Source organism: Dermacentor variabilis, chromosome 11 (genome assembly GCF_050947875.1).
Source record: "Dermacentor variabilis isolate Ectoservices chromosome 11, ASM5094787v1, whole genome shotgun sequence".
NCBI lineage: Eukaryota > Metazoa > Arthropoda > Arachnida > Ixodida > Ixodidae > Dermacentor > Dermacentor variabilis.
The window spans coordinates 100,682,369-100,699,041 of record NC_134578.1 but is presented as its reverse complement, the minus strand read 5'-3'; the positions used below and the strand labels follow the sequence as shown (position 1 = coordinate 100,699,041).

Here is a 16,673-nt window from a genome sequence, read left to right as displayed (position 1 = left end):
AAGCCGTATGCTAAAAAGACAGCTGACGTTTTAAAGAAATTGCGCTTTGTTGGGTTTATATGAAATTTAAGTTTGCTCAAAGCGTCCAATACTTGTAGCATGTGTTTTTTTTAATTTTTGTGTACTGTGTAGGAGAAAACTAAGATATGATCAAAATTTACAATGCAGTTATAAGTGTTCATCACTCTTCAACATTTTCCGTAACCAGACGCTTGAAATATTCCAGCAATATGTTTAGCTTTTAAATTCATAAATTACTAAGGCCGTTACAAAAGCTGCATTTTTCTTTTATATTTAATAGAAAAGTAACTGATTACAGCCTTTCCGTTTTTCGATTGGAGAAAGCTAGCGCTAGCCATCTATTTAAAAAATCAGTATTTTTCCTTTGTGTGACACTTCATGATTCGATAGTCGGCCGACAGCTTATATATTCCTTCTTGCTTTGGTAGTGCCAATGAAGACGTTGATGTATTCATATTCTTGGCTGCTAGAATCCTTGCAAAGCTTTTATCCTAACCAGTTGTTGCTGTCACTCAAGACACTTGACGGCTTCTTGCAGATGATTGCTATGAATTGTGTTCTAACTGGTAGTTCACTTTGCGATTCCGATTCAGAACCCCCAACATAGCTGGGGGCTGCGCCGAGACCTAGTAGATTCATGTTCAGCCATGAAGTGAAACGGGTTTCCCATTACGGGGCACGTTTAAAATGTTCCTTGTAGTTCAAAAATCACCGCGATGCCGCCGAAAAACAGCGCGAAAAAGAGAAAGCGGCTGTAGAAACATACTTGGTGTTTACTGTTATGCGTGCCATGACAGTGCAAACACAGCAATGCACCATTTTGTCGCTTGCTGAGAAGTAGACGACGCGCTTCTTAGATCAACATGAATAAGAATCTCGCGCATTGAGAAATAGAAGACAGATAGTATGCTGGTTTGTTTACATCTATTCTATCTGGTTGTCTTCTTCCTGTTTGGTTTCATCATCATCATCATCATCATCATCATCATCATCATCATCAGGCATCAGCCTGGTTATGCCCACTACGGGGCAAAGGCCTCTCCCATACTTCCCCAACTACCCCGGTCCTGTACTAATTATGGTCATGTTGTCCCGGCAAACTTCTTAATCTCATCCGCCCACCTAACTTTCTGCCGCCCTCTGCTATGCTTCCCTTCCCTTGGGATCGATTCCGTAACTCTTAATGACCATCGGTTATATTCCCTCCTCATTACGTGTCCTGGCCATGCCCATTTCTTTTTCTTGATTTCAAGAAAAATGAAATGGGCACCCCAGCCCATTCTTATTCTTTTGATTATTTCAGTCTCATGATTCGGATCCGCAGTCACTACCTGTCATAAGTTGATGTATTCCCTTACCTCTTCCAGTGCCTCACTACCTATTGTAAACTGCTGTTCTCTTCCGAGACTGTTAAACATTACTTTAGTTTTCTGCAGATTAATTTTTAGACCTACCATTTGGCTTTGCCTCTCCAGGTCAGTGAGCATGCATTGCAGTTGGTCCCCTGAGTTACTAAGCAAGGCAATATCATCAGCGAATCGCAAGTTACTGGCATGTCGCAAATCGCAGTTTATTGGCAAGAAATTTCTGGCTGCTGAACAAGAAATTGACAACTACGACCTCGATTCTAGGAACACTAGAGGAGAGATGCTCATAGATTTCGCAGAAAGGAATAAGCTGAGAACATTTAACACCTTTTTCAGGAAGCGTGGCAACAGAAAGTGGATCTGCAAAAGCCCTAATGGTGAAACAATAAATGAAATTGATTACGTAATTTCGGCTGATCCAAGCATAGTGCAGGATGTAGAGGTGACAGATGGGGTAAAGTGTAATGATCATAGCTTAGTGAGGGCTAGTATTCCTCTCAGTTTAAAGAGAGAAAGACTGAAATTAGCCGAGAAGTAAGAAGATAACCTAGAGGCGGTAAGGGTAAAAGCAGAAAAACTCAGGCTGGAGCTTGCAAACAAATATGCAGCCTTAGAACAGAGACATGAACATGACATATAGATAATGAATGAAACCGCAACTAGGCTGGATTCAGAGGCAGCAATTGAAGTGGGAGGCAAGGCACCAAGGCAACCAGTATGCAAGCGCCCCCAAGTAATAAAGGGCCTAATAAAGAAACAACAAAGATTGAAAGTGTCCAACTCAAGAGATATGTCAACAGAAAACTCATCAAGTAAGCAGAAAATAAGTGATATCCGAACTTATAACGTGAGACAAAGTGAAGAAGCCGTAAGAAATGGACGCAGCCTCAAATGAGTGAGAAGGAAACATGGCATAGGGCAAATCAAGATGTATGCAATGAAATATAAGCAGGGTAATGTCATCAGCAATTTAGGAGTTATAGTAAAAGCAGCGGAAAAATTCGTTGCTGACATGTACAGTACCGACAGGACTCAGGATAACTCCATTCGAAACACTAATGAACAGGATACCGTAACTCCTCTGTAACAAGCGATGAGGTCAGAAAGGCATGCAAGACATGAAACGGGGAAGAGCCACAGTAGAAGATGGAATAATAGAGGACATATTGAATGATGGAGGAGGCATATTGCTTGGAAAACTGGCGGCACTCTATACGAACTGTCTGTCGATTCCAAGGGTCTCTGAAAACTGGAACAGTGCAAATATTATACTAATGCACAAAAAGGTAGAGGTTAAATAATTGAAAAATATTAGCCCATTAGCTTACGCCCGGTATTATATAAAATATTTAGCAAAATAATATCTAATAGAATAAGAGCAACACTGCACTTTAGTCAAATAGGGCAACAGGCGAGCTCCACAATGAATCACATCCATGTCATGAATCAGGTTATCGAGAAATCCGCAGAGTATAATAAGCCTCACTATATGGCTTTCATAGATTGCGAAGAGGCATTTCAATCAGTATAGATATCAGAAGTCATAGAGCCATAACGTCAATAAAGAGTACCGACAACATACATCAATATCTTGGGAAGTATGTACAGAGGTTCCACAGCTACCTCATTTCTCCACAAGAAAGTAGGAAGATACCTATAAAGATAGGGATCAGTCAAAGAGAAACAATCTCTCCAATGCTATTCACTGCTTGCTTGGAACAAATATTGAAGATAACAAACTGGGAAGTATAAGGAGTAGGATCTTGGGAAAGCTCAGGATCGACAGCGAATGCCTCAGCAACCATCGGTTTGCCGATGACATTGTTCTATTCAGCGACACTGCAGACGAGTTTCAACAAATGATTGAGGTCTTCAACAGAGACAGTGTAAGAGTGGAGTTGAGCATTAATATGAAGAAGACAAAGATAATGATGAATAACTGGACAACGATACAAGAGTTCAGGATCGCAGGTCAGCCTCTATGGTATGGTATGAAGAACTTTATTTAGGTCCTGAGGGATCAGTCTGGGACTGATGCGGGCCGCTCCCACGTCGGTACAGAGAGGCCGAGCCCCTCTGCCATCACACGGGCCCTCTGGACAGCCCTGAGTTGGGCCGCCAGCACTTCACTGTGCAGCATTCGCTGCGACCACTGTTCACCTCGAGAACCATCGCCGGCCAACGGCAAGCAGCGCCACAGCATGTGTTGTAAATCGAGCAAACCCCCACACTTACTACAATAGACTGAAACCCCGCAGTCCGGATTAATTTTATTCATGATGACCGGGTTAGGGTACGTCCGTGTCTGCAGAAGCCTTAATGTAACCGCCTGCGGCATACTTAATTTAGGATGTGGCAACGGGAATACCCTGCGCCCTAAGTAATAGTGCTTGGTGATTTCGTTGTAGGTTAACAGTTGGTCCCTGTACTCAGGAGCGGGAGATCCAGCCCCTTCAGGGAGTACACGGCACACTAATCCTCGTGCCTCCCTGTGCGCCACCTCGTTGAGGTTACGCGGGGCTCCCTCCACTGTCCCCATGTGCGCCGGGAACCAAGTAACGGTATGCGAAGTGATATCCCTACCCTGCAGCAGTCTGTTAGCCGGTTCCGCAACAAGTCCTCTCGAGAAGGCTGTAATCGCAGATCGCGAGTCGCTAAACACCAAAACTCTTCTAGAATCAATTAGTGCTAGAGCAATAGCCACCTGTTCAGCAACCCCCGGGTCGTTGGTATAAATGGAAGCAGCATTTCTAACGCTCCCTTTGCCATCTACTACCACCACCGAATAAGCATTTTTACCATTAATCCATGCGGCGTCAACAAACGCAGACTCCTCCTCCTGATCCTTTGCCTCTCGCAACAAAGCCCTAGCTCTCGCGACCCGCCTCCCTACATTGTGCACGGGGTGCAGAGTCCGCGGAAATGGACGAACCATGATATTTGCCCTAAGGTTCACGTTCAACTCGTGTAGGGGCGCCCTATCGTGCGACACAGCCACCGATTCTTCAATTGACTGTAATATATACCTACCCGCTGGTGTACCTAGCAACCGCTCCCTCTGTACGGTACGTTGAGCCTCAGCAATTTCATCTAAAGTATTATGCAAACCCAGCCGTAACAACATATCGTTTGACGTAGTCATACGCAGACCAAGCGCAGCCTTGATGGCTTTTCTGATTAATGCTTCCAATTTATTTTTCTCCCCCCTATTCCAATTTAGCATAGCTGCCACATACGAGAAATGACACATAATAAATGCGTGAACAAAGCGCATCGCACCTTCTTCTCCTAAACCCCTATGCCTATTAGAGATCCTTCTTATAAGTCTTATGACCTCCTCCGTTTTCTTGGTAATACGCTGAATGGTTCTAATGTTCGATCCGTTCGCTTCAAGTACAAAACCCAGGACCCTGATTGCTTCAACTTTGGGTATCACCGACCCTTCCCTAGTATGAATTCTAATTCAAGGCTCAACTTCCGGTACCCAACCCCTCGGCCTACGACCTAGCTTCTTAGATTTGAAGATCAACAACTCCGACTTTTTAGTGGAGCACTTGAGCCCCATGAGACCCAGGTACTCCTCCGTAAGCGTTACCACCTGCTGCAGCCTAGCCTCAAGCTCTCCATCACTACCACCGACACTCCATATAGTAATGTCATCTGCGTAGATAGAATAGCCAATATCCTGGACAGTGTCCAGTCCATTAGCCAACTTCGACATCGCCAGATTGAATAACATAGGCGAGAGTACGGATCCCTGCGGAGTACCACAGCAACCCAATTTAACGACTTCCGATTTTATCTCCCCAAACCTGAGACATGTCTTTCTGTCCGTAAGGAAAGCCTTGACAAAATTGAAAAGCCGCTGCCCCATATTCAAGTTCGATAGCACCCGTAGAATGAAAGAATGTCGGATTTTATCGAAACCTTTTTCCATATCAAGTCCAATTAGTGCCTTAGTATCCTTTGTTCGCCGGTCAAGGATCTGATGCTTAATCCTGATCATAGCATCCTGAGTCGAGAGGCCGGGCCGAAATCCTATCATCGAATGCGGAAAGACCCCATTGCCCTCAACATAACGCGTTAGCCTATTTAAAATGGCATGCTCAGCGACTTTTCCCAAACACGACGTTAGGGAAATGGGTCTGAGATTTTCAAGCCCTATGGCCTTGCCCGGTTTGGGTATCAGAACAGTAGTTGCCAGTTTCCACTCTTCTGGGAAAGAGCCTTCCTTCCATAGGCAATTGATCTGCCGCGTAAGGAACTCAATTGACCCATCGTCTAAATTCCGTAGCATTTTATTCGTAATGCCATCCGGCCCTGATGCCAATCGACCATTAAGATTCTGCAGCGCCATCCTGATATCACTTTCAGTAAATTCCGCGTCCATAGCTGCATTTTCGTCTCCACTATATTCCAAAACCACATCAGGTGTATCGTGCCAGGTCTCCAAAGGAAGGTATCTCTGAGCCAAATCCTTTAGCAACTCCTGCTCCGTGGAGTCCCGACACGCCTGATGGACCAGCTTACCTATCACAGTCCTCTGATTAGACTTAGTGTTTGTCTCATCTAGTAAATGTCTGAGCAAACTCCATGCGCCTCCCCTCTTAATGCGACCATCAATAGAATTGCACACTTCATCCCATTGCTGCTTGCACAGTACCCGACAATGGTCTTCAATTTCCTGATTAACCACTGCTATACGCTTTCTAAGCCTTCTATTTAATCTCTGACCCTTCCATCTCGCTAACATCGACTGCTTTGCTTCCAACAAATGTGCCAGGCGACTATCCATGTGTTCCGTGTCAATATCGGTCTGAACCTCTTTAGTGGACGCCTCAACGTCACTTTTAAGCTGACTAGTCCACTGTTCCAAGGTCAACTCATTTCCTTCGTCATCGATTCTCTGCGCTCTTCTTTTCCTAAATGCATCCCAGTCAACCATCCTGAATGTGCGCTCCTTTTTATTAGCCACTGCCAAAGTAATCATAAGTATGTAATGATCGCTACCAAAATCTTTATTTGAATTGGACCGGGACGAATCCACCACCCCCCGAACAAAAGTGAGATCAGGTGTCGAATCTCTACATGTCGACGTGCCACATCTGGTGGGATACGAGGGGTCTGTAATCAGAGGTAAATTCAAGTCTAGTGCCTGCTGCCATAGTCTCTCCCCCTTAATAGTGCTATAAACATACTTCCACACATGATATGGTGCATTGAAGTCCCCTCCAATAAGCAACGGTGCATCCTTAGCCAGATTGGTTGCCTTGGTCAAGAGAGATTTGAAACTCTGCTTCGTGTCCCGGGGGCTACTGTACAGGTTAAGCAGGTAAATGCTCCTCTGACATGACCTTTGCCGACCAAAGATTACTTCCACCATAATATATTCAATCTTGCAATCTGCCATGTGAAGATCATGTCTAATATACGCCAACCTCCTATTAATGAGAGTAGCGAGTCCTCTGCCCTGTTCATTATCCTTAACTTCCGCTTTGAAATTCGTTAAGGTCACGTTAGACGTCAGTGTTTCCTGTAACATAACTTGAGGCTTGACACCATGCGTTCTAACAAACTGCTGCAGAGACGCCTTCTTATGATTGAACCCCCTACAATTCCACTGCCAAATACTAAATGAACTATTTAATAGAGCCATCTTGACCACGGAAATTTGGTGAACTAGTTTTGAGCTCAAGTCCACTCGGCGATTTACCCTGCTGGGCTAGCGGCCGAGTGCACTCCCGCTCCATTACAGGGACCACTGTCTCGTTTAGATATATTTCAATTTTGCCTAATCTCTGATCCGTGATATTTTCCCGTTCTTCTATCCGCTCCAGTCTACTAATGATCTGATTTACACTTTCTTGCAATGTCGCCATCATTGCTTTAAGCTCGGAACCGACTTTACCCTGAATCCGTACGGTCGAGGATAAGGCCCTCTTTTTCGGAGCAGGCGTCTCTTCGTCCGCCATGTTCTGTTCTGCGACCTCCACAGACCTTGGTACCTCAACCGAGTCATCATGTTTCCCAGTCTGTCTTAAGCTATCGTTGTTACCGGAAGGTAAGCCGTTCCTAAGTTCAGCTATCTCTTTGATATGCCCGTCAATGGCTGCTTTTAAACTACGATTCTCTCTCTCCAATTGCGCAATCCTATCCCTATCCTTATTACCATCCACATGCTCCTGGCGCTGCTCGGGCGCTCGGCCGGCGCTGATGCCACCCTTGACCTTGTCAGCCCAGGTGGTCTGGCTCCCAGCTGCGCCGCCGCCGCCACCAGCTGCAGGAAAGCGCACCCGCGCCTCCATAGAAACGGATCGGCTCCTGGTCGTACGAGTCCCAGAAGATGGCCGCTGCCTCGACCTGGAGCGGCTCCTAGAGCGCGAGCGTCCCTTAGAGCGTTGGCGGGCGCTCACCAGCTGCACCATCTAGGCTGCCTCTTGTTCCGCCGTTAGCTCCGCCCTGGCTCTCTCCTGTCGTCGAACACGCACGACGTAGGGAAGCTGGTATCGTTGTCTGCATTGTTTATCCGCGGTCAGGTGTCGTCCGCCACAAAGCTTGCAACAAGGCACACAGTTGTGATCCTCTTCAGGGTTCCGAGCCCCGCATCCTCGGCATTCAAAACAATCGGGGGCTGGGCAGACGTCCGCCTGATGTCCAAGCTTGCCACACACATAACATACATCCAACTGCTTTCGATACAGGAAGCACCGTACCAGAGTTGGCCCATATCTGACGAAATTGGGCACCTTTAACCCATCGAAAACAATGATGACTGATCCTGTGTTTTTGATGCGTTTGGCCGCCATAGCCAGCGGATTGCGATCGTTAACAATGTTCCGCTCAAGTGTCGCGGGGCCATCCATAATGTCTACATTGCGAATGACCCCCTTACACGTAGTGTGTGGGGCCGTCTCGTACGCACTGACTTCAAAATCCTTGTCTGCCAATCTGATTGACCTGAATCTCACATATCGTTCAGCGTTGCTCCTTTCTGGCGTACTAGCCACCAAGATATTTTCCATAAAGTTCGGGCAAATAACATCTTCCCGAATCTGTTCAATACCGAGGCCTGCCGCCTCTACGATTGCCTTGCCCACCGCTGTAGAGCTAACTTTCTCCAAATTCAGTCCACCCCGTGGGCGAATGACTATTTTGATGTGTTCTTGTGGCATCGGTGGCATGCGCGACGCCTTCACAATGCGATTCTTGATTGCCGAGCCTCCGCGCCGTTCACCTGCGCCCCGTCGTTCAGGCATCTCACTTGGCGAACCGCCATCACCTAATCCATGCCTCGTCGTAATTCTAGATTTTCGGTTGGACACTGTCCGTCATCTCAGGTCTTCAGTAAAGTCCTCCGCCGGGAGCACTTCCCCTTCAACGTGCATTGCTGCCATGCCGCGCTAGGTCTACCAGACGCTAGCTCTCGGCCAGCGTGGCGTGAGCACAAAAGTTCCAATGAAGTCCAAAAAAGGGGTGGCCCACCTCAAAATCAGGTATCCGCTGAATCTTCTCTTCTTCACGGATCCGATGATATCAAATTTACACCACTAGGTGACCAAAAAAGGCTAGGAAGCTTCGAAAAAGACGGACCCATAAAAGCCCACAAGCCTCCTTCGAACTTCGTCGTCGTCCTGTCGTCAGCCTCTAGAGTCTGTGATGTTTACCTAGGTCAATTAATCACAGGGAACCCTGACCATGAGAACGAAATTCATAGAAGAATAAAAATGGGTTGGATCGCCTACGGCAGACAATTCCAGCTCCTGACGGGAAGCTTACTATTATGATTGAAGAGGAAGGTAAATAATGAGTGCATCTTACCGCTGCTGACATATGGAGCAGAGACTTTGGGGACTGACAAAGACGCTTGAGAACAAGTTTAGGACCGCGCAAAGAGCGATTCAACAAAGAATGCTAGGCATTCTTTCATCGTCAACGCACATTGCATTCATATGCGCCAATGCTTCGATATCATTAGGGTACCATAAGAGGCAAGTTGCATAATTCTACTAAAGACAATTGTAAACAAGCTCATCTAACATTTGTTCCACTTCAGCTTGTATAGACATCATCCGTCTGGTCTCCCTATCAGAAATACTTGATCAACAATCTTGAATCTATTCAGTATATCGATGCGCCTTTTATTTCACATTGTTATGTCTATAGCAAAACAACACAAATTAGACTGAACCTCTCATTAAAGCCCGTTCACGATCGTCATGATATCGCCCTGCTGTCATTAGTTCATCAATTTGTCCAATTTACAGCGCCATCAGTTCTGCCTCTTGAAGCTGCTCGCTACAGGCCACACCGGCTATACAATCAGTTCAATTTTATGGGCATCTACGGATAGACTAACACATTTACCTACTCCGCTCTTTCAAGAATCATTCGCCTTTGTAACAGTATTCCTATCACCATTGCTTATGAGAGTGGCCAAAACAATTTACGGCATCTTCTAACAACGCATGTTTCAAACTCTACAGTACCTAACGCGTTATGTTTTCTTTAGTTTCCTATTATTATTGTGTTACTATCCTTTAAAAACTGTTTTGTTATAGTCAACTATATCCAGCTCCCTTTGTAATTCTATTGATTATATTTTAGTTTGTGAAAGTGTATTGTTCACTAACCGCTCGCGTTAAAGACTATCCGGTTGGTCCTTCGTACAATTTTAACACCACATTACTGTATGTTAGCGCATTTCTTGCACATTAGAATACCATACGCTGTCACATATGGTATTCTAATCATTGTATAATCTTTGAATGTACTCTCCCCCCTTACCCAAGGCCTCTAGCGGCCTGTAAGACACCTCTAAAAATAAATATAATAAAGAAATAATTAATTAAATAGTACCGTTAGTAGAAGGAAAGCAGTTTGGATCAGAGATCAAACAGGTATAGCTGATATTGTAATTGACATTAGGAGAAAAAAGAGGCGATGCGCAGGTAATATAACGCGCAGGTTAGATAGCCGTTGGGCAATTAGCAAAAAAGAAATGGTCCCAAGACAAGGGAAGAGCAGTAGAGGGCGGCAAAAGGCTAGGTGGTGCGATGAAATGAGGAAATTCGCGGGTGCTAGTTGGTATGGGTTGGCGCAGGACAGGAAGAATTGTAGATTGCAGGGAGAGGCCTTCCTCTTGCAGTGCACATAAAATAGGATTATTATTATTATTATTATTATTATTATTATTATTATTATTATTATTATTATTATTATTATTATTATTATTATTATTATTATTATTATTATTATTATTATTTCTTTTCACTACATCTTAGTGGATGACAGCAAACTCCCTAATGTATACCAAAAGTTGGAGCAGCGACGCTGTGTACTAATTTGTCAACTGCGTACCCCTCTTTATGTATACCCTCCTTTGTTTCTGCTTTAGCGCAGAATCTACGAAAAAGCACTAACGGACAAGAACGTCAAAGGCACTAACTTCCGGCTAACGTTTAATGCCAGATGTCCAGAATATATAGGGAAAAACCGGCAAAAAGAAACAAAAAGACAAGAAGGAACACAACTATTCACTTGATCGTACTAACATGTGTGCTTTACAAAACAGGATATCTTGCAGTTGGCGCTTCTCCTGTTTTTGCACCTGTTGACATTGTTGTAGTTTATGCGCTGAAACAAAAAGTATGGATTACAACTAGCCTGAACCGATGGTTTGCTCTAATATCATCGCTAGAGGAGCTGTAGTGTATATCGAACTACACACACTAGAAACTATGAGGGAAATATATAACTGAACATAGAACCACGGGGAAGTAGATTTACTTCGATGGTTTTGGTTACAGTTTGAAAAGATTGCTACTGTGTAACAAATGAACTGTAATCAACATTCCGTCTCACGAAACCCTGAATTTAGGCATCAAGTATTGCCACTAGACACTCCAGTTTTAATAATCGATGAGGTATTCTTTTTCAAAGGCTGGCTAAATAGATATCGCTTATGCTAGATACACCTAATATTGACGTACTTATAGATCAACGACATAACCATCTCATTGATTTTAATTTTTTGCTCAGATTATACCCATTTCGTGTGGTGTCTACCATGAATGCAAGCGGATACATCAGGGCAACGAGCTTGAACCGGTAACAAAAAAATTTTGATCCTTCCTTTTCAATAATGCCCATTTCAAAGCATTTTTTCATCAGAACGATTTGACGTTTCATGTTGGAAACTTCCAGCGTGAAAAACTAGCCTTGTGAAAGCCTGATGCATTTTGAGAATAAACATGCCATTTCATAGTGTACATTCTGCATTTAGCTTTCGCACTTGTGTTTTGACAACATTATTTCCTATTTGCCTCATTTTCACAGTTGTATTCAGTTCAATAAAATACATTGTCATTCACAAGTTCATATTTCATACAAAGTAACATTTGCAGTAAGGTAAAAACGATGCGAGCTGAAATTTACGCATTGCGCGCTGATCCAAAATATGCCTAAGTAGCACTGCTTCACAATAAAACTGAACATTTAGACATTATTAAGTGCAGTTTAGTGATAAGGCACCACGCGGTACTTTATCTGTGCGTTTGAAATGATGATAGGCGCTAATGAAAGCCTGAGGCAGGTTATTGCATTGTCAGAGTTAAAAATAGTCCCCCCTCCCCTCACCTTAGAATTGGGTGCATACTTGTCTTTATACATCTGGCACTAGTTGTCATGCTCACCAGAAGTTCTTGATATCGTCTTCCATATTTTTTTCATGTGGATCGACTTTTATTTTCAAATGAGTGCCCCAGACTCCATGGTGCCCTCCTGATTCCGGACTCTCATTATGCAGCTATGAAAGCTGACGCACCAAGCAACCTGGCATGCAGAAATTACCGTTGCTGTAAACCATGTTTTCGCTGCCGTCCTACATCCTATAAACGTGTGCATGATCAGAGGCGCGCGCTTCTTTGATGTGGAAACTGGAGAGACTATGCGAGTCCGAAAGGTTGTCGCCCATGAGCAGCGCCTACATAGAAAGTAAACTACAGTAATTGACGTATGCAGTACGCCATTCTGACCTTCGGCTGAGCTATTCATAAAAGGTGAACGCTTGGTCGCAAGCAAAACGAAAGCGAGGCCCTCTATCCAATTTTAGAAGGTCCGGAGCAGCATCACACCAGCTAGTGCCTCTTGTGAATTTTGTAAATTCAGCCCTAAAACAATAAAGAAGTATGGATTACGAACTACCCCGAAGGAACACTTTGCGTTCTTTCTCTGTTGTCAAATAGTATTCTTGAGCATTTCAGAATTATTAATATTAATATAAAATCAATTTCAGTTGCCTTCCTTGTCGTTGATAAAACGTAGGTGTAATACCGTGTTGTTAAGCGTCCGTGCATAGTTTTAAAGGCTTCTTGAATACATAAAGCACAAACATGGTAACCGACAATATAGGGTCAATATTGTGGCGGTCCGGCTTCCTGCAGACGTAACTCAACACAATGAATACGTATTTCTACGTCAGCATAGCAAATCACAAGATCTTTACAGTGTGATCATTAATGAGCACGCTGAGGTAACTAGCGAGCTTGAGAAAAACGCGGATTCAGCGAACGCCTCGAAGGGCTATCAGAGCTTCGCCATCTTTTTTTGGCTCAGAAATTGGAATTAAAAGCACGGATACGCATCGCACCTTTCTCGTTGAGGGCCTTTTCTCTCAGTTGATGCTTCTCAATGTTGAGCCGAAGCAGCTCCCATGAGGTCGCTGATTCCTGAAGCAGCACTGAGTCTGCCATCAAGCTATTAGCTTTTGCTGTCAGCGGCCCATACGTTATTTTTACGAACGTTACGTTGATTGCTTAAATGATATTGCACGACAAAAAACCATCCCCATGATCCCCATAGCCGGCTACGACCACTTTATATGCGTAATAAATGCATGTATTTAATTAAAATTGTCCATCTTGACCGTCCTCTTTAATTATTTCTCTCCCTCTTGTATATTCCATCTTCTTGTCCACCGGCACATTACAGTGTATAACTAAATGTACGGTTAATAAAATTTTTTTGTTAGCTGAAGAGCAATTGCGACTATTGTGATGCTAAGGCGCGCACTTACAGCGAGTTTTCTTGGCCCACAGGTGGTCAACTGTTGCATATCAGCATTCAAAAACAAGGTAGGTAAGACCACATCAGTTGTTTATATTCTTATCAAACTTATCACATCCTTTTATAGATTCGTTCGAGGTCGGTTTATGAAATTGACTTTTAACGATTCATGAGCCGTAGATTTTTGTAGCGCTTTGTAGGACTGACACAATGACAGCGGAACACAGGTATCAAACACTAATGACTGCGGAAATTGTTTATATTTTATAAGTAGCGGTGAGGATGATACAACAACCGCCCGCCCGCACGCTTCAGCGTCTCCTGAAATGTCTTCAAGGCTAAAAAGATGTGTCCGCCAATAATATCGCTAAAATATCGGTTAAAATACCAACCACAGCTCTGTTCTGGGTGGCACTCCAGGCGGCGAAGTAAGTGCGAATGACCATCACAGAAAGCTGTACATTTATTGTGATGATGCTGAGACAACTGATATTTTGCCGGCAGCAATGCTATGCGGCTGAGTAACTTTCCTTTTAGAGCGCATCTCTGAGGCCTCCGTTCCTGCGTTGAGCGTTGCAGCCAGCACAGAGAACGATGAAACAGCAAACTTGGATAGCAGCGCAGGATGAAAGACAGCGATAGGGACGAGAACCTAAGGAGGAAAGGGGAAGAGGAGCGTGCAGTCGAACCATGAATCCGAAGGCGGAGGAGGGTATGGGGAAAGCGTGAGGGAAAAAAACGTAGCGCTGCGCAAGACGGGCTCTGTCGCGACGAGCGCTACGAAATGGCGCTCGAGTAGCGCGCCGTCGTCTGTTCAACCATGGTATGCCGCGAGTGCGTTCACCGATACCTTATATGGAAACGAAGCGCTGCTAGAGCGGAGGACTGTCTGTGGCGGATGCTGTGTATTGTGGCCACGCGTCACTCACGCGTGGCCCCTCGCGATCTCCCGATTAGCGAAGCAGTGTCCCCACGCTTCGCTCCGCTTTCTGCGTGCTGCACGAGACAGATTGTCCGCGCCATTCAATATACCGCGAAATGAAATCACGTATAGAGCTGTGCTCAAATTTTGCTTTCTGGAGTATTGTATTCTCCAGTGAATTTTTTTAGCTTTCGTATCTACAATAAATTTTGTATTTATTATGTATTTCTGTCTACGTTTTATTGCATGTGAAGTGGCATACCGTTTGGTTAGTATTTAATTATATGTGCAATTGAACGCCCTATAGCCCATCCGTTAATTGTGAGGCACCCCGTTCGGCAGAACATTAAGCAGATAAAAATGATATACCAACTTCCAAAACATGTGACGTTATTGCTTAGTTTATAACTGTATTACAAATAGCTTATCGGAATATACTCACACATTACATGGCAGTGTTAGGTAAACAGTATGTTGACTATTTCAGATGTACAAATATATATATTCAGCTTAATTTTGAGACCATTTTTATTGCTGATTTTTTTCTTCGTAGGCATGTTAGTCAGGGTTTGTTAAGCCAGAACCAAATCAAATTTTCGCCATGGTTCCTAGATGTTGAGTTATTTTAATTCCAACAACAGTTGTCAAAATCATTGAAGTCGATGTCAACAAAAAGTATCGATTCGTTCCTTTGTTTCGAAATAGGAGCTCACGTGTGAAAGCTTCCTCAATACGGAAGCCATAGATTAGAATGACAGAAGTCGTCGCAGTGTTGGTGATTCTGAGAAAAGTTTCTTTGCTGCAACTTCTGCATTCTCTGCGACAAAATGAGCCACTTAGAAGATGTATTGAGATGTCTTGTGTATTTCTTCCCACAGAGCATGCCATTGTACACCAAGTTGAACTTGTCAGACGCCTACGGAAACGGTGCAGAAGGGGGCTTGGTAAGTGTTTGAAGCAATTCCGAAACGCTCTGCTACCGGCACCTAGCGGTACTTGACAGCTAAACATCATCTGAACGCTGATTTTCGATACTAACTCCACGCCAGGCCAGCGCTCTTTAATTCTGCTCGTACGTGTTCTTCCATAGCTCCGGATTTTCGTCCAGTTTGTTGTGTTTGTGCCGCTGCTGGAACCCTCTTGTTTGGTAACCACATTGGTGCTTCGTAACTGCTACTGGCGCATATTTAGTTAGTTCATCGCCTTCTACCACCTCCTGCGGCCGCACCATCCAGTCTTTTTGTGCTGCTTCCGCCCGGTGTGTTGCAATCCGCTATGTCGAGGGAGCGCAGCATTACCGATGCAACTGCCATCGTTACCAGGACCGTCTCCTTCTCGCGTGAGAAGGAAACATGCGAAAAGGGTACCCTGACGATGGATACCACCAACATGGAGCACAGCAGCCCTGCAGTCGCAGAGCACACCTCGGCCAAGAGAACAACGGAAGCTACTGGCTTTCAGTTGGATGTAAATGTAGCTTCAACGGCGCCAATAAGACCTCGCTCTCCAGAAGACCTGCACGCACGACCGACACATGCGTCTTCAGTGTCTCGAGCGACAACATAGTATAAAGCGGTTGACAAGCCTCGTTGTAAATATGACGTATCCTCTCTGCCCAAGCGTATCATTCAAGCGGCTCTGAACGCCTGCCTCGAGATTTCCAGATTTCGTCCCCCCCCCCCAAAGATTTCGCTCTACACAAACCTACATGTACGGGCTCAGCATGGGTGTCACCTCTGGCGCTAGTTTATAGGCTCTAAGAACTGAAACAGATACAGTCTTAGAAGAATGTGTCCTTCTAGTACCGGCGCACCTCGCGAATGGTAGTGAATTAAGGCAATATCTAGTTAATGTCGTTGTTCACGACGAAGGGCCTGAAATGCTCCTGCAGGAACTGTCGTGTTCCAGGCACAAGGTCCCGACTGCTCGCTGCATGGGCGCGATCGTGCGTTCCTAAAAACGCTTGAAGGTCCCAATTCCGCATCTGAACGTCTCCTATATTACGGCTGCGTACTGCCCGCGCCTCCGGTCAAGCCTTCCATTGTGTACTGCTACTCTCGCTACGAAGAGGGACACATGACGTCATCCTGCCCCTACCCAACCAAGGAGGACACCATGAGCCTCAAACATCATCATCGTTTTGATGCGGTCTGTGCTAAACAAACAATCATGACATCCCATCCACGACGTGCCACACCAAATTGAAGGTCACTAAGAAAGCTCGGCCAGCCACCAGCCCCTCAAGATCCGCCGATGAAGCAAGTCCGTGTGTACAACCGTTAGGTCATTCTGGTTATAGT

The 16,673-nt window shown here is 44.8% G+C and overlaps 1 protein-coding gene across 1 annotated transcript in view; it reads left to right on the top strand.

Moving 5' to 3' along the window:
- Positions 1-16,673, top strand: part of LOC142564907 (uncharacterized) — a 40,945-nt gene that overhangs the window by 14,153 nt on the left and 10,119 nt on the right. The window contains exons 3-5 of the mRNA XM_075676108.1: positions 11,427-11,495; positions 13,484-13,519; positions 15,252-15,317. Of these exons, the coding sequence (XP_075532223.1) occupies positions 11,427-11,495; positions 13,484-13,519; positions 15,252-15,317 (171 nt within the window). The remainder of the gene's footprint in view (positions 1-11,426; positions 11,496-13,483; positions 13,520-15,251; positions 15,318-16,673) is intronic.